Source organism: Anastrepha obliqua, chromosome 2, assembly GCF_027943255.1.
Source record: "Anastrepha obliqua isolate idAnaObli1 chromosome 2, idAnaObli1_1.0, whole genome shotgun sequence".
Taxonomy (NCBI): Eukaryota; Metazoa; Arthropoda; class Insecta; order Diptera; family Tephritidae; genus Anastrepha; species Anastrepha obliqua.
In genome coordinates this window covers 371,829-395,508 of record NC_072893.1, presented here as the reverse complement: position 1 = coordinate 395,508, position 23,680 = coordinate 371,829, and the positions used below count along the sequence as shown (strand labels likewise).

Here is a 23,680-nt window from a genome sequence, read left to right as displayed (position 1 = left end):
ACCTCTAAAACGAATTCTGATGTCCCCCAATTTGGGTCGAGCGAAAAATCCCACTTTGACCCATTTAGAGTGCTCCAATCGAGTCCAAATGTATGACCGACCCCCACTAACTTTGGACGGCCGATCCACCCATGCCAGTGGTACACCCCCTGGAACTCCCCTGGGGGGTTTCCCATACAATCATTTCAAAATATCACCATTTTTGGCCTTTACATGAGAAAAGAAACTAAAAAGTTCGACCCAAATTGGGGCACATCAGAGTTCGTTTTAGAGGTATGGTTCCTTCGGCAAAGTTTCTTATTTTGATCCCTAGAATATGATTTTCACAGAGCAATGGGCGATTTTTTTGGCTCCCACAAAGCGAGTTATATGCCCTTAAGTAGAAGACGGCCAAAGCTAAATATTATATTACTTATATAATATATTAGGCGTTGAAAACTTAATGTTTTTGTTGAAATGTGCTCGTGATATTTGAGTTCATATCTTCATTACCATCCACATCCTCATCCATTATTTTGGAAACAGTAGTTGTTAGGTTTCGTTTTAAAAATATTGATGCTAAATAAAAATTGCCGCTAAACATATACTAAGTTCCGGTTGACCCTTCGCTGAGCAGGCCCATGAAAATCTTGGAAGAAATTGTGGAAAACCGTCATATAACACATGGGCTGAAAAGTCCCGGGCCTAACAAAAAACGCTTTTTTTTTGTTCAAAATTAGCTTTTGCCAAATTTAGCGAATACGGTGGATATGGGAGCAATTCGAAGTTCTATTCATGTAGTTTTGCCATTGTTTTGATTGACTTGTGGCACCGTGCGTTGTCTGGATAAAAGAAAACAGTGAGTAAACGCGGCACCGACTTTGAACAGAGCTTTCTCATAGTCAAATGCTTATGCAATATAAAGACAACACGTTCTTTTGATATCCTTACGATGTCAGCAACTCACCCAACTTTACTTTTCGATTTTGTAGATTATTGTGTTGTTTTTTGGTGGTACCGCCGCATCTGGACGTTGTGCATCATCGGTGTCTTTACGACCACGTTTGAAGTTAGCAAACCATCGTTTTATTGTTGTTTCTGGTGCAGCGGAGTCTCAATAACACTTTTCAAGCACTTGCTTCGCTTGAACAGTGTTTTCTCCCATCAGGTGGATGAATGCTCAAAAGCTCTCTTGTGTGAGACGATCCTTAATTCTGCGAAAGGAAAGCAAACAAATGGTAGCCAATTCTGAGTGGTACAAAACCATTTGTTTGCCAGAATTGATTTAAGTTTCTTTAGAAGTACAGCTGCGACATGACCAGCTTTTCCGCGAACCACTTTTGTTGGATTAGGCTCGTCTTGGAACACCGAGACTGTCAATTGCCGTTTGGTTTCCGGCTCATATGCATACATCCAAGATTCGTCATCTGTTGCGACGTAAAAGACGTGCTTTGACCCACCACGGCTGAATTTCTTTTTGGCCAATTGCCAAATTTTCTTGACGGCCAGATGTGCATACAATATTGAATGCATGCTGGTTCCACTAATACCCAAGGATGTCCCTATCTCTTTCTGGCACAATAACCGTTTTTATCTATCATAAATCGGATGCTGCATTTTCTATAAGATTTAAAAGTGAAGACCAATATTCCTGAGCGACCATTCTCATACTTAATTAATGACAGGAGGTTTCCGGGACTTTAGTTTAGGGAAACACCAGCTAAACTGTGCGGGTTCACTGATTTTAGTTTTCTGAATTGTTTTAAATAATTCAATTTTATCGTTTTTCTTGACCATTTATGGAATGATTTTTAATTATTATATAAAAACAATCGCTAAACAGAAGGACAAATTCTCTACTATATTCACTCAATTCATTTCGTTTCTTTATTATACTTAATTAATAGTATCTATAAATGAAATAGGGAAACACCAGCTAAACTGTGCGGGTTCACTGATTTTAGTTTTCTGAATTGTTTTAAATAATTCAATTCACACTTAAATTTTTCGATCTATTTAGTCTTAATTTTATAGCAACTGTTTTTCGAAAGTCCCGTTATGATACCAATTGCGTGTATAGTGTGTATTACATAATTGGCGCGTACACAATTATGATTCAGTTTTAAAGCGTGTAACAAATTTCTCTACGAGTTAACTTTGCTTTAACTGATTTTAGTTGATTTACCTATACTAATTTTATAACTTTTTGTTCGACAAAAATCATTACTTTTTAATATTTTAAGAATTAAATATTTAAAATTTATGTTATGAAATCGTCACAGAAAGTTAATCAATTTTGGAGGTGTTTGGCCGAGCTGCTTCTCTACCAGATTTAGAGTTTTTGAAATGTTTAGGGGAAACTAATTTACATTTTACCAATATGAATGGCTATTTATGTATTTCTGCTTCAAGTTACATGCTAAATTTGCTAGTCTATACCAGAGTAAAATTGGACAAATAAAGTTGCAAAACGGTTTCTTTGGGTAGAACCATTTGTAGAATAAGGTAAAAGGTAAACGTTTAAATGTCAGCAAACATTAAAGGAATTACAACCTGAAGCCATGTAAATTTGTTAATTTTTTTTAAATAAAATTACCTAGTAAAAAATCATTGTTTATTAACATCTGAAACTTTTTATTAAAAATGTATTAAATATGGGTTTATTCTATTTCTTCATCTCTGTACAACGATATTCTTCAAAAGAACCTCTAAGCAGCTCAAAAAAAATTTTAAAATTTGTTTATGGATCGTGCCAACTAGCCATTTTGGTACACAGATTTTATTCTTTTGATAAATCCAAAATATTTCATAAAAATTTCCCTCCTCGAAAAATTCCAGTGTGGCAAGGTGCTAGTGTCACTCAAGAAAAAGAAAAATTTAATTCATAATAAATACCTACTATGCATACAAAATGCATTGCTCCGGAGCAGGACTTTAGTGGTCAAGTTTAAGTTTTCCTTTATCTACATTGATTGTTTACTCTGGGCCAGAAACAATATATGTATGTATGAATGTATGTTATCCAGCTGAAGTGCTTGCTCACCACGTTGGACTTATGAAGTGCTGTTAACCATGGACCCGCATAAACTGAACCAGAGTCTGGCATGTGACAGGAAGCCTCGGTGCGTTTGTATGAAATTTTTGTTTTTAATTTTAGAATATGCCCATATAAATCTGAAGTTGCTACTGGCAAATGGGTTAATGCAACGCCAAACACCATTGAGATATATATATGTATGCAGGTTTGTGGCGCGAAAACATCAATTTAGATTATAAAATGGCAAAACCGTGCTCATAAAATGCTATCATTATCTGATAGGCTTGAAATAATATAAGCCGAGCTTACTATGATTAAACATGTTAAAAATCGGATAGCTAAAAGGCATACTAATTTTTAAAATAATTTGCAGAATGGTTTCCCAACCAAATTCTTTTTTAATGATGTGTTTATTGATGATTTATTGATATTTAAAATCTAATATCTCGAACACGGTTAGGTGTGGACATTATTGTTACTACATTACGAATTAATCAGAAATGACCCAGATAACAATATCCTTAAGTATCTCAACAAAAATATTTTTCAATGAAAAGATTCGTAATTCCGGTTCCGCTCAAATTTAGACTTGAATTTTAACTTGAACTAACTAACTAATTTTGCTTTAGAGGCTTCAAAAATCGATTTTTTTCGTGGATTTTTTTGGGAAGGAAAGAAATATTCGATTGAAACGAAACTTTCAGCTGTTATTGTTATATATTTCAGCAGTCTTCTCAAATTTTTTCGTTAAAATATATGTCACATTATGACTGGTGCAAGCATTTTGCCGAGGCGCCTCGAGTGTGCATGTGTCGTGCGGCGGGAAAGATGCAAGTCGCAATTTTCATCTGAAACCAAAAACCCTAAAATTTTTTTATTTTAGTATAGTATAGCTTCTAGTTAAACCAAGAAAATTAAACAAAAAGTGAGAAATTCAAAAATTTTTCGCTAATTAAAAAAAAATTCATTTTTTTGGAAAAACAAATTTAGTTTAGATTGTTTAAAAAGTGGGTTACTCAAAACTTTCTTAAGGTTTTTTCGGTTCAACTAGAAGAGAATTTAATTCCGAATACAATCAATGTTATCTTGTTTCGATAGGACGTTCAACTTTTTCCCTATCTTTCCCGCCAATTAGGAAAAATCGTAAAAATAAAAAACCGAGAAATCGCGCGTCAAAGTTTTTGTATATAAAAAATCCGCTTGTGTACCTGCTCCACGCTTGCTCACAATTTCTTCTGTAACTGCGAAAATATTTTGAACTTGCTTCTGATATTTTGATGACACATTCTTGAATAGTTTGGAAAGACATTTATGCAAAAAAAAATTGATTTTTTGAAGCCTCTAAAGCAGGCTCCCCCCTTAAGGGTTAGCGTTTGGAGCAATTATATTGAGGTATAGGTTTTTTTCAGATTTTTATGAGCTTTAATAATGAAAATTTAATATATTATGGGTGTGAAGGTTTGTACTAATCTACTGTTGTAAAACTACTTTTTTTAACTTAAAATGTCTTAGATCATTTTCAAAATCAACTAAGTAACTGGCATACAAATAATTCTTTATTGACTACCTAAGTTCAATAGAGGAATCCGGTAAAAATCCATTATAAACATGAAAAATAATATTTTTTCATTACTTATGCGATCAGGATCATCCTCAAAAGGACACTAATTAAAACCGCATAAGAACAAAACAGCTGACACAATCTAGTGTCCCTTCGTTCTTTATCAGAGTTGGCAGATTGATACATATAGTAACTAATTAGCTATTTTTTATTTTTTTTTACTTGAACTATTTCCATAATTAGCAATAAACGACTCTCGTATAATGTTGAAGACATTTTCTTCGGCTTCATTTTCGCCAATAACGTAAAAATTTTAGTGAACATATTTTTTTAGTTGTTAAGGTGATAGATATCAAATGACTAATAAACAAATTCAAATATTTTTTAAGTAGTGACTTAGACCACTTTTAAAATTATGGGCACATATTTACAAAGATAGTCTATGCCAGACAATTGTTGTTATTGTATTAATCAGTAGAAATTTTAAAATGATGGGCAAGTAAGTATTCCAACGAAAATTTACAAGTTGTAGGTTATATCTGAGCTCGCAGTTTGAAAAATTCAATAGTGGCCGAAAGTGAGCGAAGAACAAAATGTTGTAAATCTACTCATATACACGTATTATTATATTTTTGCAGATACTGTCAATTTATACTATTAACTGTGGAGATGGATTTTCCTATTCAATACCCACAGCATGTACACCATATAGTTACGTATGTAGAAATTGTATCCATATGCACTAAAAAATAATTAAATAAGAACAAGTACATATGTATCAACCCAGGCACATCCACACATGCAATAAAAAAATATGTACACGTACATATGTATATGTAAGTACATATCCATGCTTACAGCTATGAGTGTTCAAACTAAATGAAGTGCCATTTTTGTAAAGGGAGCACCTCTTAACTGCTGCCAATTTACTGGTAAAATGCTATACAAAAAGTGATAATAGCTGAAAAATAACAGAGACCACGAGCATCGCAGGAAGCAGCACTTTTCCCTCCCCTTTTCGTCGTAGCCAACCCCTACAGTTTTCTACCCTGCGAATATATCACTTATATCACTGATTTGGGCATGCGTATCATGCTGTGGGAACAGTACAGCAATAAATAAGGCTCGAGTGGGCTCTTTTTGGAGCCAAGTCTTTCATGATGCTGTAAAACCAGTTCCTTTCAGGGCGGAGTTATATTTTATCACAGCAGTACAAAGCAATTGGAAGTTGAAGTAATTAAGATGCCAAATGAAATTGGGCAATTTCAATTATGATATTGTATAAGGTTGTGTGCATTGCAATCTGTGCATGTGTATTCAAAAATATCTTTGTTCCACTGCGTAGCTATAAATATGGTTGTATGTTTACTTAAACATAATACTTACTCAACGAATGTTAATGTGTGGTGAATTCATGGCAATTATAGGAAAAGTAGAACACTAATTATAGCACACGAGCACTACATCTATACAGCAATTTTGTATCAAACTAAAACTATGAAAGTAATTTTCGTACATGAAAAATTGTAGATATGCATACACATACGTACATACATGTCAAATTTTAATAAAATTTAGTTATACCAAAAACTTTTGGAGGGGGAAAGAAAATATACCCAATTCTTTTTTTTACTCGGTATATACGTTCCTTGAATGTTAATTCATAAATACATATGTACATATGTACATACATATTTATTCACAACATATGAAAGTCCAAAATGAAATCAGGAATGAAACTCGATTTCGCAACTATTCATCGTCTTGATGTCTAGCTACACAGGAGAAAGGTTTAGTTCAAATTTTAATGCACGCTTCATATCAGGATCATGAGTAAGAAAATATTGTTCTAGTCGGATTCGGTTAGTTTTGAAATACACTTATTGCTTCGTTGCAAGGAATATATGTATGCATGTATTGTATAGGAAAGTTGATGTGTACAATTCATCAGCACCAACGTCTTTGTTCTTCTTTGCCGCGCGGGGTCGAGTTCTTTATTCTATCAACTAGAAATCTTCCTTAGCCCTCCACAACCAAACCTTTCGTCAGTACCTAATCTAGAGATATATTTGTATACATATGTATTGGCCTTTATTAAGCTAGATCACAAATCAGTCCACTTGTGAAGATTTCTTCTAAATACTTATTCTATATATGATCAACTTTATAGCAGACTCCATGTGAACGAACCACCCCCAAAAATAACAATATAACATAAAAAAGTTTCCTAAGAAGCAACTACACATTTACATATGCATACGAAATTCACCATGCGTTCCCCTCAGAAAAGTCACACATTGTATTCTATGTAGCTTGGGATTTAACAGTAGCAATAATTTTACGTTTTCTCCACCATGTCAGCACAGTTTGTGTTCATGTAGTGGTATTTGCTCCATTGACTAATGAATGTCAATCGGAAACAATTACGACCAATAACTGTGGAAGCACATATTGTGCTTTACAAACCGTATTTGCAAACGGAGAATATAACTTATTCAGGATTCTAATGGGACGCACATTCCGTTAACACATTAGCTAAGTTGCATGTTTGTACAAATTTAACTATGAGAGTCCACAAAAATGTAAACATACCCCTTAAGGTGGTGGCAAAGTGCTCCGCGCCTTAGTGTAAACGAGACAACGGCAGGTGAAAGATAGCGTTTGAGAGGTGAACAAAGCGGCACTGGCGGAGCTGCTCTAGGCCTGTTGTTTGCGATGGTGTGTATCTGTGAGCGCGAGTTTCGGGTTTTTGGCTGAGGTGTACAACATCAATTGATTCAGGGTTTAGTTTCGGTTTTGTATTGGCGATGAGTGGTTAGTGTTTTTCAATGGTAAATTACAATTCCTTCCATGTTTTTGATAAAAAGCCACAAGCGACGGTATTACAAATAAACATTGCACGCTAGTAAAAATAATCGAATTGTATGAATAAATGTTTGATTTAAACAGGTTTTAATAAATATATATATATATATTTAAAAGCAAATATACACATAACATGTATGTACGTGTATGAGGAGTGGAGAAAACAGTTATAAAATTTCAAGTAATAAATTTCCAAGTTATCCGGAAAATAATTTCTGTGCAATCGAATAATCAATGACAACAATGCCACCCGAAATGTCCACTACATCAACGCCAACTCCTATACCTCTACCAAGTACCAATAAAATGCAGTGCGATTCGCTCTCGCTACAACAATCATCGCGGTCCCGTTTTATGATAACAGACATTTTAGCCGGTAGCGCAGCAGCTGCGGCGGCTGTCTTCCGAACTGAAGCCAATACCGAGTCTGCAGCGAAACTAATAAATAGCAGCATTCAAAGCTCCAAGAATATAAACAAAAATGGTGGTTCGCATAGTACTATTCAGCACTATTTACAACAGCAGAATCAACATTGGATTAAACAGCAGCAGTCGTATTTCACAGGTTTAACATCGCATCAACAACATCTATCACATAAAGACAATGCATTGAGACCGAAGGATAGTCAGGGTCAACAACAAACATCATTAGCAACACGTGCTTTTAGGTCCCACCTTCACGCACCTGCCGTCATTGGCGGTATGACAAATAACATAAATGTGACCCAACCGACACGATACGCAACTTTACATCAAATGCATCAACCCCATAATAACCTAAGCGGTGAAGCTGCCACCGACAAGGAGTGTGAAGGAGCTATTGATTGCGGAATATACCAGGATGACCGTTCGCGATCACCGCCACGTGCCACTCAAATTAGATCACATGATTTTAGTATGCAAAATGATAATGGAAAGACCACAGGGGCAAATGGCTTTAGTGGGGGCAGTATTAGTGGCGATCAAGCCAGTACTATTGACGACAGCGAGAGTGACACTTGTGGTAAGCAAAATATCTGTGGCACAAACAATAACCACCTAAGTTGATTAAAGAAAGATCTGGATTAAATATGTTACCGTTTTCTACCAACAAAGGTCTACGTTTAAGTGAAATCGCGTCTTCTTAATATATTTCTTTAAAAAGTTATTCATAACAGCACATTGGCTTAACACAATGGTATTTCTATAATTTACAGATATTATATATAAAGTACTTTTTCTAGGAAGTGTGATTTTCGAATTAGGCGGTTATTGATTGTGACCCCAGATATGTATATTTGCATATACATACATATATACTTATATGTGCGTTTTTTAATCTCTGAATTTAGTTTGCGTTCACAACAAGTAACTTTTGATTGTTTGGCACGTTATTGTTAATTTTGGCCGCGAACCTCGTTATCTTTATTATTAAACAGGTATCAATTGGTTAGGAAGGGCTTTTTGACATAATTGGTTTGATGCCTTGACAGGATTTGTATTTAAAATCTGCCCACATCAATCCTTCGTCTATTAGAGATATGTACTTACCTCGTCAATTTGTTTTTCTAATAAATTTACTATTGCGTACACCTTTCAATTGATTTTCTTTTTAAAGCTTTTCATTTCACTTTTGGTGGTTTGTTTGGCTTCCAATCCATTTCCCTTTGCCAAGGAGAAAATAACCATATCTAAATTTCCTAACAAGCGACATTTCAATTAACTCCAGTCTGAAATTTCTGCCTACGTACTACGGCAGTCGTATGAGGTAAACTAAGAAGCTTCAAAACTACATTTATCCTTTTGTTATCTTATAAGTAGAATTCAGGTCGCATCCTGCTTTAAATGCTTTAATTTTTTAAAGGTTTTAAAATATGCGCTTATTGGTACACATTGACTTTGTACAATACCACTGCGGGCTAGACATTTTTATTTTAAGTCAAAATAGTAAGTCCCACTTGTGTTTTACTTAATACTGAACAGCTTTTTAATTTTAATTTTTCAACACAACGAATTACAACATCAATCTCAACATTTTGCTTTTTCTACCAAGGAATGCATTCGAGATACTCTTTCGGAGAGAACAACAATTATTGCGGTTAAACATATTTCTTAAATATTGTACGTTTATTTTATTTGCTCAGAAATATATAAATTTGATAATGCGTACAATACTTCGCACTTCGGTTATGCATCTCTTGAATGCATTTTGCATATGTTTGATTACCCGGAAATTACCACAGCTGCGAAAGTTTTGTTAAGTGATATTTCAAAGTGACACCAATGCAATATTTTTACAGTCTTGCATGAAACGCATACGAATATTTTTACATTATAGAAATATTTAATTATATTATATAATAATTATTGAGCGCTTGACCAAGCTCCTCCTGCTATTTGTGGTGAGCGTCTCGATGTTGTTCCACAAATGGGGGGACCTACAGTTTTAAGCCGAGTCCGACCGGCAATTGGTTTTTATGAGGAGCTGTTTCATGGCAGAAATATAATCGCAGGTTTGCCATTGCTTGCCAAACAGCGATCGCTATTAGAAAAATAATTTCTATTATTTAGTGTTGCATGCATGGAGCTTCGACCCTATGCACCTCCGAATGGTAGTCACGCACCAAGCAATATGGCTATGGCGGCCGCCGAATATATTTAATTTATTATTATATTAATTAATATAAGAAAACTATAACAGCCTTAAGTCTTTTACAGTTTTCGAAATTGTGCGAAGTATGCATAATCCGTCATTTAGTCATATCTTTACTTTACTTTATAAACCTTTAGACATATCGTTAAAGTATCATGACGCATAAACAAGTATTTATCAGCAACTACGAAAAATACATTTCGTTAAATTAATATTTCTGTACACATTATCCTCGACATTGAATTGTACCACAAAATTGATTTAGTGCAAAAATTTACATATATATGTATGAAACTATACATGTAAATATGTAAATACAAATGCCAAGTTATTTTATTTTTTAAATATTTTGTACGTACCGAGCACAATGCAACATATTGCCTGGCCTGGTCTTCTGAAATTTATATTTTATATTTTCACTTATACGAATGTATATACATTTCATTTAGACCCGACGCGTGTCATTTGAGACGCGTGCGATCACCACATGACGATTACTTTACTTTTTGGTCAACTTTCGAAAGATGATGGATATTTGAGCCAATAATCACGCATGAAATCGATCTACATTGTATCCCTTTGAAATTTAGTTTTAAGAGAACAAACATATTTTCATTGAAGTGTGAAGTGACTGAACTGACGCTCAACTTTTTATGCGTTTACAGTTGAGTGAACAATTGCTCACAAGTTTCAGAAACTTTGATGAATAAACGCATCGAACTGCGTTTTGAAGTATGAAAAACTGATAATTTTTTTTTAATATTTTTGTAATTTATCTCTTCTAAATTAACTTCTAAATTTGTTTTCCTCTTTCTTTCGTCCGTTTTGGATAAAAATTAAATAATAAAGGTACGTTTCAGAGCAATTTTAACAATTATTTTTTTGACTTGGGACTATTTTCGATGCGACAATTCACAGATTGTTTGGCTTGTTTGTGTGTCGTGCTATTGAACTTATATTTCTATCATCACCGGTTATGATTCGCTTCATTAAGAATGGGTAGTTACAAACTAGTGAAGTCACGCCTTCAATGTCATGTAGACGATGTTATTGACAAAAAAAAAAAATATTTATATATATATATAATACATTAAAATGTAATACAATATACTTGTAATATAAGTAGCTGCCCGATAGTCCTAATTACTAGAGTGTTTTCGCAATGTAATATAATTATTTATAATTGTATTTCTATCAAATATGTAAATAAAATCTTTCCTATCGGAAGACTTATTATTTGTGCAAATAGCGTCGTACACTTGACTACTAGATAGTAGCAACATACCAACAGGCAAAGAATGGTCGAAATAAAGATTTTCATCACCAAACATTTTTTTTTTCCATTTAGTAAAAAAGTTATTCCAACACAAATATTATTGATTAATTGTGTATACATAATAATATAATAATAACAATAAATCCAATGGAAACTTTTTTTCTTTCGCGGCTTCTGTAGCCGTTGGGCATGACTACTCTTCGGTAGTGCCCGGGTCGGAAACTCCTGGCATGAAACACCAATTGATAGAAAAAGTCAGCCGCCTCCTAGCAAGCGATGGCGAATCTTCAAGTGTATTTCTGCCATGAAAAAGCTCCTCATAAAAATAGGGTAGGTCGGTCTCTCAATTCGTGAAAACACATCAATACATATTATATGTTATGTATATATATTAGTTTGGCGAAAAAGAAATTCATTATTTTCTGGGTAGATGGCTGTATTGATTGATATCTCGTAAAGTATCGATCGAACAATTTAATGTTTATGCTCGTTGACATTTCGCGCTAAAAAATTATTTTGCTGTTTTTTGCTTGTTCCATTCAGTTGTGAGTTACTGGGTGTTAACAATGAAAGTCAACAAAGAGAAAATTCGGTACATTTTACACTTTTTCTTTGATAAAGGCGAAATGCAAGCCGGGCCGCAGATATTATAAATGGTGTTTATTGTGCCGATATTGCAACAGCTAATTACGTGGAATTGTAATTAAATAATAGCGGGGACTTTAATATAGGGACTAAAATGCTGATAATTCTAACGGTTGAGTTTTATAATTAAATGGTTTTCATTGGAACTACTGTTACCCGTAAGAAACTGTTGATGAAGAACTTGACTATTTAGTATGAAATACATACATTGAGCATTTTACTAAACAGTTTGTTTCCCCATCCCGCTCTTGGGATGGTTTAGTCGTGAAGTAAAGTTAACTATCGAATAACGCAGCAAGCCATACAATAAGAGATTCTATATGTCTTTTAAATACATACAATTAAATTTTCCAATTCATACAATGACACATTGGGGGTGGTGGACAAATTTTATCCAGTAAATTCAAATTTGCTAATATTAGTGCTACTTGAGTATGGTTTTGCTTCTCGCTTTGTACTTCTAAATATGTATGTTTAAGCAGAATAGCAATTTACTGCCAAAAAGTCTTAAATAGTTTATCACAAAGTATCACAGTTCTATGTGACTCCTCAGTCAGGCGGTAAAAATTACCAAAACAATAAAAATACAATACTAACGAAGCAATTAAGTGCAAAACTAAATAATTATGCAACGAACACATATAAGTACAGATGTTGTATATACTCTGTGTGAACGGCGTATGATACATATGTATTTGTGTAGTAGTCGGGAAATAACCGGCTGAGGGTACAGGTATTGTGAAGTAATACGAAATAGTAAGGAGGCTAGCGTGTAGGAACTCACTGCTGTTGTTATTGTTGGTGCAGAAAGCAACAACATCGATGCTAACAACCATGCACTCCACAATTATTAAAACGAAAATTGCAACAAACAACAACACTTGTACCATTAAGTGGTTCAAAACGTTGAGTTCCCCTATAAAGCAAAAGCAAAGAAACGCTATAACAGTTGCGCATTTAACCATGTTTAATGCAATTTAGCTTAAGGTATTTAATGGTGTAGCCGCAACTGCAGAAAATGCATGTTAAAATACTAGCATACGAGTTTGCGAATGTGTGCAGGAGTACATATAGACTTGGTATGTTTGTAGAAATTGTTAACGTTCAGTGACGTAGTAAAAATGCACATTAACAATTTATCTTAGACACTCTCGCACTGCGGAAATAATTTTGTGGTCTAAATACATACATACGTGTAAACGAATGTATGTAGGCTTGCCTCACCTGACGAGCTAGAATGCATTGTTTTTGCTTGCTAAGCAGCACAAGGAAATGTTTACTTGCATATGCTTGCGTATACTAGAGAAACCACAAAGCGCATAATCTCTTTTATATTTGCATACTTAATTTCAAACAGACATGAAATTTTTGATAACTTGCCTCACATACTTTGCAACCACACATTTTGACACAGCGTTTGAAATACACTTGGGCGCAAAACTTGCAAAATGGTTTGATTTTTTAACTTATTACTTTAATTAACGCGTCTTATGAAAATATAATAATTTTGACATAACTTGCGCTACAGATGCTTTTATATTTAAGTATTTTTAAATTTTGATTTAATATAATATAAATATCTACTTAGTATTTATACTGTTCGAACATAGATTTATACGCACATACTTGTTCCGCATTGTAAACTTGTTACTTAATCATTCGTTTTGGGCCGTTTAAGATAAGTAATGGGGCCCCCTTACACCTATCATTTTTATGTCAAGGCAGTGAATTTGAATTTTAATTTATGTCCTATTCGTTTCTCTTTTGTAAACCGACAGGTGGCAAAGATGAAGACGAATACAGCTGCAAAAGCGAAGGTCTATTGAGTCTATCAAAAAAACAACGAAAAGCACGCACTGCATTTACCGACCATCAACTTCAGACTCTGGAAAAGTCATTTGAACGTCAAAAGTATTTGAGTGTACAAGACCGAATGGAGTTGGCCAACAAATTGGAGTTGAGCGATTGCCAGGTGAAGACCTGGTATCAAAATCGCAGGTATGTTTGCCTTTGAATCTTTTAAAAATAATTTAATATTAATATATAGAAATGATGCATAATGCCAAAGGGTGACACATTTACATTCGCAAATTTAGAATCCAATTTGTTCAGTCTTCTTTTCTTTAGATTAGACTACTGTGTGAGTAAGCTAACTGAATGTTGATTTGTTTTTTTTTTTTTAATTTGACTTTTGAACTTATTACTTCATCTCAATATTTATTGCAATAATTAATTGTTGACAAAAGTATATTAGTGTACAATATTCTAGAGAAAAGTTATTTTTTTGAATTCTTGAATATCTTTTATTTGGTGCTTAGCTGAGCTTTTGCTCCAATTCATGGTTTGCGTCTTGATGTTTTGCTAGATAATGGTGAACCTTCGAGTGCATTTTTGCAAAAAATTTCAGTTTTTAATCTAATTTATAATCAATGAAGCAAAGTCTATGCAGACTCATTAGTGCTCTTAGTATGATATTCCACGAGTATAGGATTTTTTGAAGTCAACAGATGCTTTCATTTTCTAGCGTTTCGGTGTTTCGTAACTAATATTTAAATAAGGTAGTCCAACTGAGCTGGACATTTAAGGCAATCTGTATTTTTTATTAAAGTTATATTTTTTTGAACCATTTCAAATTTGAGTTGTAGTGAATCTTTGAAAATCACGTAGACGTTTTGATATGGCTGTCTCTAGTAAGAACTATTCTAACATCTCGGACATTGTCCTAATTATAAAAATGGTCTTTATTCAGCACTCTTTAAATGCTGAGAAGTCTCAAGGATTTATGTGAGTCTCCGGTCACCGTGAAAGTGACTGTGCAGACATGAGAAACGTTGTTATTGTTGTAACATCATAAACATTCAGAATAAATGTTTGGGGAATGCTAGTGGCTATATCAGAGGGTTTCCAAAATCTAGTCAATCAATCTAGTTATATCTGAGTACTGTATGGCTTCTAAATAAATACAATTTAAACAAAAGCTTTGAATATTGGTTTTCATTGAGTATTCCTAATATTAAGACTGTATATCTCTAATAGAATATGATTTGTAGAGATCGAGAATACTAAATCATTCACTTTTGTGACCACTTCGGGTGTGCTTCAGGGCAGCATTCTTGGTCCTGTATTATTCGCTTTGCTTATAAACGGCATTGATGCCTGTTTTAGTCATTCTAAATTTCCGATTTTTGCTGATAACCTGCAACTTTTTTGTAAAATTGTCTGCCCAGCGGATAATCCACTACTTCAACTTAAATAAATTTGAAATAAATTGTTTCTTAATATTACATTAACAAATATTTTCTGAATTTGTATACATAACCAAATTGCACTCCTTAAAAACACTCCTTCTTATTTCTTGATCTTTGTATTGTTGCTGAATTACGGGATCTGGGTAGGTCTTTGGTTTGGGATTTGCTTTTGCAGCATCAATTACTTAGTTCCTAAGGCGTATTCCAACTTGGCTTTCATGAGATGCTATGCGGGAGGTTTTAAAGGCCCATATACTCGAACATTGCTCTATAATTTTTTAATATGGAACACCTCTTTAATATGGAATCCGATCTACAAGTATGCTTCTCATACCTTAATAATTAAAAGATTTCGGTACAATTTCATTCGGTTTGCTCAGCAATCGCTTAGTTTTTATTTTATTATTTTTTTTATTTTTTTTTATTTTTAAGGACTGGAACAACGTAGCTTATATTTATAGAATTTGTAACTTGGCATATTAGGCGAAGAAAGTGCAAAGTTCTGAGCGTTTTTTGGTTTATTTCGAAGATGAATTTTACACAGCTAGGACTAATTGACTAAAGGACTTTATTATCTATTTCAAAGGCAATTTGCAAATTGTCCTGATGAAGAATTCTTCGCCCATACCCGCCACCTCATTTTCGCAAGCCTCAAGAAAATTTTGCAGACGCTTGAAAAGGTGATAATCACTTGGGGCCAGACCTGAATAATACGGACGTGAATAATAATGGAACTTCTCATTCAAGCTATCGGTGCTATCGGTCAGTTGTTGACAGTAGATTTTCGAAATCGCAGGCATCAATTCAGTCTAAAATATTGGTTTACCTCAATGCGTGTGACACCCATACCACGAACTTCTTCTTCAGTGCGTAATTTTTTCTAAATAATTGTGTAGTTTATGTGATAAGGATAAATAAACTACTGCTATAAATTTGATTTCAGAGAATCTAATGACTTATAATCTATTTGACGAATTAAGATAAAATACAATCTTAAGCCTCTATTTTTATATAGCGCAGGAAAGTGGACGATATCGAATAAAGGTTATGACTGATTATATACGATGACTTTATAATAATATTGGCTGTGTTCGCTTGACAATGCCATACCTATGGTTAATGTCATACTCCGGAACAGCGAGTACAGTAGCAGGACCATGCCGAAACTTTGCAAACGAGAGACACAACTGGAATTTTTTTTTTGTCTTATCCCAAACGCGCAAACGGTTAAAGAGCCACACAAAAAATATGATCGTTAAATTGTTTAATTTTTCTACATTTTTTTACTACATTTGGATTCAGTGAGTTGATGTTAATGAAGCAATGGAAACAGCGATCATAAATGACCTAGATGAATTAACAGTAAATTTTCTGTATGTATAAGTAGATATTAAAACTCTATTATTTATTGAGAAGGGTTCAAATAGTATAAACCCGAAAATTCAGTCACCACTTACTTCATGAAATCATGTCGGAACCGATGACAGATGATTAATGACAATGAAACGCATGTGTATTGACTGCTTATAACTCTCACTGAGCATCGTCGTCAAGGGAGGTTCTATGGTTGTATGAGAATTACATGCGTAACTTGGCTTCGCGCAAATCTCCGTAACGAATGTTTTAATAGCGGAACACAGTGGAAGGAGAGTGAAATGCACTACAAACCAAAACGAATCAAAAAGTGTGCCCTTTGCAATTACCTCGCTTAAGTGCTCAACGAGTGTTTTCAGCAGTAGTCACGTTGGTTCAAACGGAAATCACTCTGACAATGATACAGTCATATGAATAACATAAAGCTTGTCAGATGACTTCGAATATTTACCTTTTAGATCTAGGAGTTTGTAACAATTTTTCATTGTAAAACAAATAGTATGAGACTTTTCTCCAGTTATGCTGGAGAAGACGTATGCTAAGGTTGATATTGGTACATATCTAAAAAATGTATAAATATGCTTTATATAAATAGTTTGAAATATTTTCCATTGATTAAGATGATATAACGCTACACATAGCCATGTACATAACGGTTTGCTTACATGTGTTTATATTCCCAGTAGCTTAGAATTCATTAATCACAATGTTTTTTGCTTATAATAACGCTTATGCTATAGATTAAAAAAAAAACCATGACCCAACAAAATATTAATTAATATGTGCACTTATAAAAATTTTAATTACATGATTCTACTTTTTCAGAACCAAGTGGAAACGGCAAACTGCTGTTGGATTGGAGTTACTTGCTGAAGCGGGGAATTACGCCGCTTTCCAGCGTCTCTATGGAAACTCTCCTTATCTGAGTCCTTGGCCATATGCAACTCAAACGGCTCATGCCACGTCCGCTAACGCTATTGACTTGTATTATCGTCAAGCGGCTGCTGCTGCTGTGCTCCAAAAGCCAATATCTTATGGAATGTATACGAGCGTACAACCTTTGAACGGTTTATCGTCAATACCTGTGCCATTTGCACAGATTAATGATTCTAATTCTCTTTCCTCGCTTAATAATTATTATCACACATCAGCCATTGCACATCCTCCGAACAACAACCACCTTTCTTTTGCACATTCATCCAGCCAACAACAAATTAGGGACTTAGAGTTGAACCGCAGAAGCGTCGATATCGGTGATTTCTCAACGAGTCCTCAATTGGATCCGGGAAGTCCACCGGAGCATATGGAACAAACAGAAAAAGTGTCTCAATTCATTCATGATAACAATGACATTGATGATGACGCTATTGAGGTGTGAAATACTTGAAGAATGCACGTTGAAGCTAGTGGCAAGTAGTTTCGCTTAAGTGCGCGACATAACATATAAGCGGCTGAATGCAGCTTCGTATAAAATGTCGCCAATGGAGTATGAAATCAAAACAAAGTTTTGCTTTGGGTTCAGGCAAAGAAGCCGTACGTGCCTTGATGAGAATCGATAAAGTTCGCAGTTGGAGTAGTGCAGAAATAGGCAATCGTATGCGGTTTTGAGGTCGGTACAATTAACAAAATGTTTTTTTTGCTTTATAAAGAACTTAAATATTCCAGAACTTCGTATGCTGTTGAAAACTTCCTGCTTTACAGACATAACTATGCGTTTGGAACTCAGCTTTCTGGCACCAAAAAATCATATATGGTTATGTATTTGCATTTCAGTTTGATAAATTTATATAAAAAGGAGTTAATGAAGAAATAAACATTTAAAAAAGTAATAATATTGTTTTATTCGAAATTATATTATATTTGTGGTGCAAAATGGGGGCGCAAAGTTTTATGCCGTTTCCGAACAGTACTGCGTTTATGCGAGAAGCTTTTTATGGCAGAAATGTACTAGTTCACGTAGAACCGTTAGAAGAAACTCTTTTGCCGATTTAATGTTTCATATCCATTGAACTCGGGATTCAACGAGTAGCGGTAGCGCACAAGCCCTCTCTTCTACGGCTTTATTAAATTGCCTTTGCACTGCCTTCGTAACCCTTTATTCTAACACCGACGGAATATATACAATTTTCGTTCTTGCAGAGCCCGTTGGGCCGTTTGGACTACAGGACGGTTGCCATCCTCAGGGACCATGGCCTCCGAATCCGCCTCATTATCCCTTACAGCCCTCAGTCTCCTTGGTCTCATGGTAGCAGAGCTGTACCGGTAAGTCAGCTGGAGGCCCATCCTTCTTGTGGTTTCATAGGTGTCCTCTTCGATACCCAGGTTGAGCATAAGTCCCGTTTTCTCACACCAAGCATCCATTTTCGGTCGCTGTTCTCGGCCTTGAGCAGCCCAATCACTAAGCCCGCAGACTTGTGCTTTTCGGGAGGTATACCGGCACGTTGTGAGTTGGAGTTGGGTGCCACACTTGCAAGCCAGTCCGAAGTCTTTTCATCCCGGCAATCAGCTAGCAGAAGACTGAGCCTTAAGCCGCCCAATCACGAAGCCCGCAGACTTATCTGTGCTCTTCGGGAGGTATGCCCGTACGTTGTGAGTTGGAGGTATACCATCCCTTTTCCACTCTGCAAGCCAGGGTGCCACACTTGCAAGCTAGTCTGAAGTCTTTCCATCTCGGCAGTCAGCTAACAGAAGACCCGGCCTGAAGAAAACGCCGGAAGAGGGTAGTAGGTGAATCCATCCTTTGAAGACCTCATCCATTATGGCTTCCTGGAGCACAATGAGATCTTCTGGTCCTAGTATCTCTGCAGGATAGTTCTTGGGAAGCACTGCCAAAAGAATGTCTTCTTTGGTTTCCGAATAAGTGCTATGCTGAACATTCTTATCACGCGGGGCTGCTGACGCAGGAATGGCTTTTCGCTCACTGGGCCATACCTCAAGAGATAGTGGATGTGCTCGGTGTCTCTTGGTGCTTGATATCTGTAGGGTTATCTGCGCCCTTTTCCACTTTAAAGCGGGGGCGAGCTCGGCTGTCAGTTGCCCCCTTCTCTGTGGTTGGCCGGTCCCGCTGCTGCGAGGTGGATCCTAGCCCGACCAGTATCAGACGCTGTGCTCCTCGACAAAGTGTGTTCCTTGCACAGCAGCGAAAGCGGCGGTGATAGTAGGTGGAAGTAGTATTTATCCCGCTTCCTCCAACTGCTCTTAAATCTTCGGCATTCAGCTCGAAAGACTCATAAAGCGCCTTGTATATCATGACACAGCAGTCGATTATTTGCAAATCTCCGAGTATATTTCTTCTCATAAAAATCATCTGCCATTCGGAGGATGCATAAAAATATAAATCCCTTCATTTATGAAACAACATCAAGACGCGCACCAACAATTGGAGGAGGAGATGATGAAACACCCAGCAAATAATGTGCGTCCCAATTATATAACATTTTTCATTCAGTATTTATTAAAATAATAAAAAAAATATTTCATAGTTTTTAAGTGCATGTGAATATATGAGCAAGTTTCTGAAGTGTATTTCGCCCACTTAAACGACACTCAAATTCGAACTGAAACTTAATTTTTTGCTTAAAAGGGTGTGTACTTGTAAGTGAGTAGTTGGTTTAACAATATTACCCTTATTTATAGCCTTGCGCAATGAGAAATAAGAATCTATTTCAGTATTACTAGTAAAATATAAGTTAGCATTTTTTAAAGACACATGCGTGAAGGTCTATGTTCATCGGCAAACAATAGGTTTACAGAAAATATTTGTTGTCATGTGACCTCGAGATGACCGCGCACATCAAATTGAATATGGTAAATTATCGGCAAAATATGTTTAAGTTTCCTTACCCTGTCCTACCCGAGTAATCGAATAAATATATTTTTGAATTAAATAACTCGCTATACTTCTCCCGTGAATTCATAACACCACTCTCCAATTATCTTCCCCACTTCAGATATAAGAGTAGAGTTTAGGATTTTGTGATGATAGTGCGTGAATTTTAATTTAAGCTTATATTCGTATGTAATGAGTATTCATTTTCCTACAGGGTTATTTGAATTACGTTTCCTCATATGCACATAAATATTCGTAGGTAAATTCGTACAAAAAACAAAGGCAGCATATTTCGTCGGGTGCAACTTATTTGACTTACGGCGTTGTGCATTTAGCGTCGACGCCATCCTCCGCTTTTCACCATGAATTTTCGTTTACAAGAACTTACTGCTACCAAAAAATATTGGTCGCACGCTATCCATTTAAAGTATTTTCTCACCCCTTGTGATGAAAGCACTCGAAAATGTGAATGAATCGACCCGAGGCACCAAGTTTTCCACCCCATTTTAATGCTTACTTTTTCACAACATCACTGCCAATTCGACGTTTCCACAATGCCTTTTATTGTTTGTTTTTGTTTAGCACGTTACTTCCTGTTTACATGGCGGTTTCATTATACTTTCACTACCATTTCATTGCACTTGAAGAGCACTTGAATAGATTTGTTTCAATGATCCTTATGAGTAAATCGAAATTGTTTCCAAATTCTTAGCGATGATTTTGCGCGCTTGACTCAAGTTGACAGGCTGGTTGTCGTTAATACGTTAACATTTTAATTTATAGGGTTACAATGTTAGCACAATTCGAAGTTTGAATGTGTGTATATGTACATTCTATAAGTATATTTGAATGTACTTATGTGAGTAACACAACAAGTTTTCATAAATTGGTGAGCAATTTGCATTCTCAACATTTGGATTTGCATGCAGATATTTACATTTGTAACGAATCAATTAATTTATGGTCATAGTTGAAAAGGAACTTTAATAGCTAATAAAATTTAAAATAATATGATAGTTTTTGCTATTTGCGAGTATTTAAGAAAACGAAATCATAAGAAATAAATTTCAGACATGACATCAAATATTTTGGGCTTCGTCTACCGGGAAGGGGGATGCGACCTCTTTTTAATAGATCAGCAAATAAGTTTTATTTGTTTGAAGAACAGACTTTCATGTTTTTCTAAGATATTAAAATTTTTTGATCATAAAAGCCGAACCGAAAGGGGTTGAATAATTCCTTACAAGAAAAAGTGAATATACGTTTTAAACAAGAGAGATATGTAATTTGATTCCTTTGTGGTTGTACAAAGAAATTAATGATCCGGATGATGCTATTTGCACATTAAATGTTTTTTACTCTTTTAGCACAAATTTGTTGTAGAATTGGCCAATCACGTGACAAACATAAAAAAAGTGGTGACCGCATTTCACCCAAAATATGTTCATGTAACATCATATAAACTCATACATACGTAGTTAAGATAATAAATTTTGCTTTTCAATTTGTCCCGCAGTAATGTAGTTGCGAAATAAAAACTTCTAAGCGCACTTCCGAAGGCCATAAATCCTTTTATAATTGGGCTATTATCAAATAAAATGAGCAGTTACTTACGAAGAAGAAAGAATACTTCCACAGTATGAAATAAGTGCTTAAATCACGGTAAACTATGTGACTTCCGTACTGAAAATAGGCTTAACTGCACGCTCACACAAACTCATACTCGCATAGTGAAAGACTTTTGCAGCCAACTGTTGTACATGTAGTATGACTTCGTTTTTTATATACATTGTACATGTATCTTTTTAGTATATTTATGCATGCTTACGTGCGTACATACATTTCGCATGCTCCTTCCCATGTTGCATTAGGATTTCCTTTGTCACAAAATCCATTTTTGTGACTCTCCATCCCAGTTCATAAAGCCACCCATCAGTTTGTGTGTTTTGAGTCAATTTGACACACATACCCAACAACTTTATTTGTGGCTTTATTTAGGGTTCATGAGTCACAGCAGTGGGGTCACGGTGGGTAGTTTTTATGTTTGTTTTTGTTTTTGGGATTAGTTCGAGGAAAATGTGGAGAAGGGTTAAACAAATCCCTACGTATCCTTCACAAATCAGGATTTACATAATTCAGAATTTTTTCTGCGAAGGCACACATATTTATTATATTGTCTAACTAACGGTTTATTGTCTAACTTATTTAATCACTTATTTATAAAGTCACGTTAGCAAGAAATATAGTCCTGTAAGCAAGGATCAAAATTTCTGAGGCCAAACTTGATTGATAAAAATAAAAATAAAAAAAATAAATAATTGGCGCGTACACTTCTGTTAGGTGTTTGGCCGAGCTCCTCCTCCTATTTGTGGTGTGCGTCTTGGTGTTGTTCCACAAATGGAGGGACCTACAGTTTCAAGCCGACTCCGAACGGCAGATATTTTTATGAGGAGCTTTTTCATGGCAGAAATACACTCGGAGGTTTGCCATTGCCTGCCGAGGGGCGACTGCTATTAGAAAAATGTTTTTATTAATTTTGCTTTCACCGAGATTCGAACCAACGACCTCTCAGTGAATTCCGAATGGTGATCACGCACCAACCCATTCGGCTACGGCGGCCGCCTCTTGATTGATACCTCTTGATAATTACGCTATATGATGGAGCTCACAAAATATACAAGTATATCCACATACATATTTAAACATATTTGTTTCATGTTGCCTTAAAAATTTGCAAATATTTCTGGATAGAGTTTTTATTACTTGACCATCCTAATTATTATCAAAGACTTAAGATGATTGAATTAATACTATGCGGTGTAACGGGGTCGCCATAGCCAAATGCGTGAATACCATTACCATATACCTACGTCTGAGATATCTTTCAATCCATCAAACCATCCAGATGTTTTAAGCATGGTTTGAATAACGCAGAACATCCGCAAAGGAGATCTTCTACTGTTTCACTTCAGCCGGCTCCCTACATTTCCTGCATTCCTCGGTGTCATAGATTCCTATCTAATAAGTATACGCTGCTATTGAGCTGGTCAGCTTACCTATCATAGTTATATCTTCGTGTTAGTGGTAGTGTAAATCGAGTCCGACTTAGCTTTCCTGCCTGGAATACACTGCAGTGATATGGAAGCTTATACGACTTCCTTAGGCCTAACTCTGGACAGTATATAGCAGGGCAGTATAATGGAGTAGAGTCATTTTGAATACATTTGTATAAAA

At 35.3% G+C, this 23,680-nt stretch overlaps 1 protein-coding gene across 1 annotated transcript; it reads left to right on the top strand.

Annotated features, from left to right (window-relative positions):
- Window positions 1–7,382: 7,382 nt before the first annotated feature.
- On the top strand, window positions 7,383–18,409 carry LOC129237837 (homeobox protein B-H2-like). The gene is made up of 5 exons (XM_054872790.1): window positions 7,383–7,408; window positions 7,527–8,445; window positions 13,774–13,993; window positions 17,443–18,226; window positions 18,283–18,409. The coding sequence occupies exons 2-4, from the start codon at window positions 7,677–7,679 to the stop codon at window positions 17,993–17,995; spliced, it is 1,542 nt and encodes a 513-aa protein (XP_054728765.1). The 5' UTR covers window positions 7,383–7,408; window positions 7,527–7,676; the 3' UTR covers window positions 17,996–18,226; window positions 18,283–18,409.
- The last annotated feature ends 5,271 nt before the right edge of the window (window positions 18,410–23,680 follow it).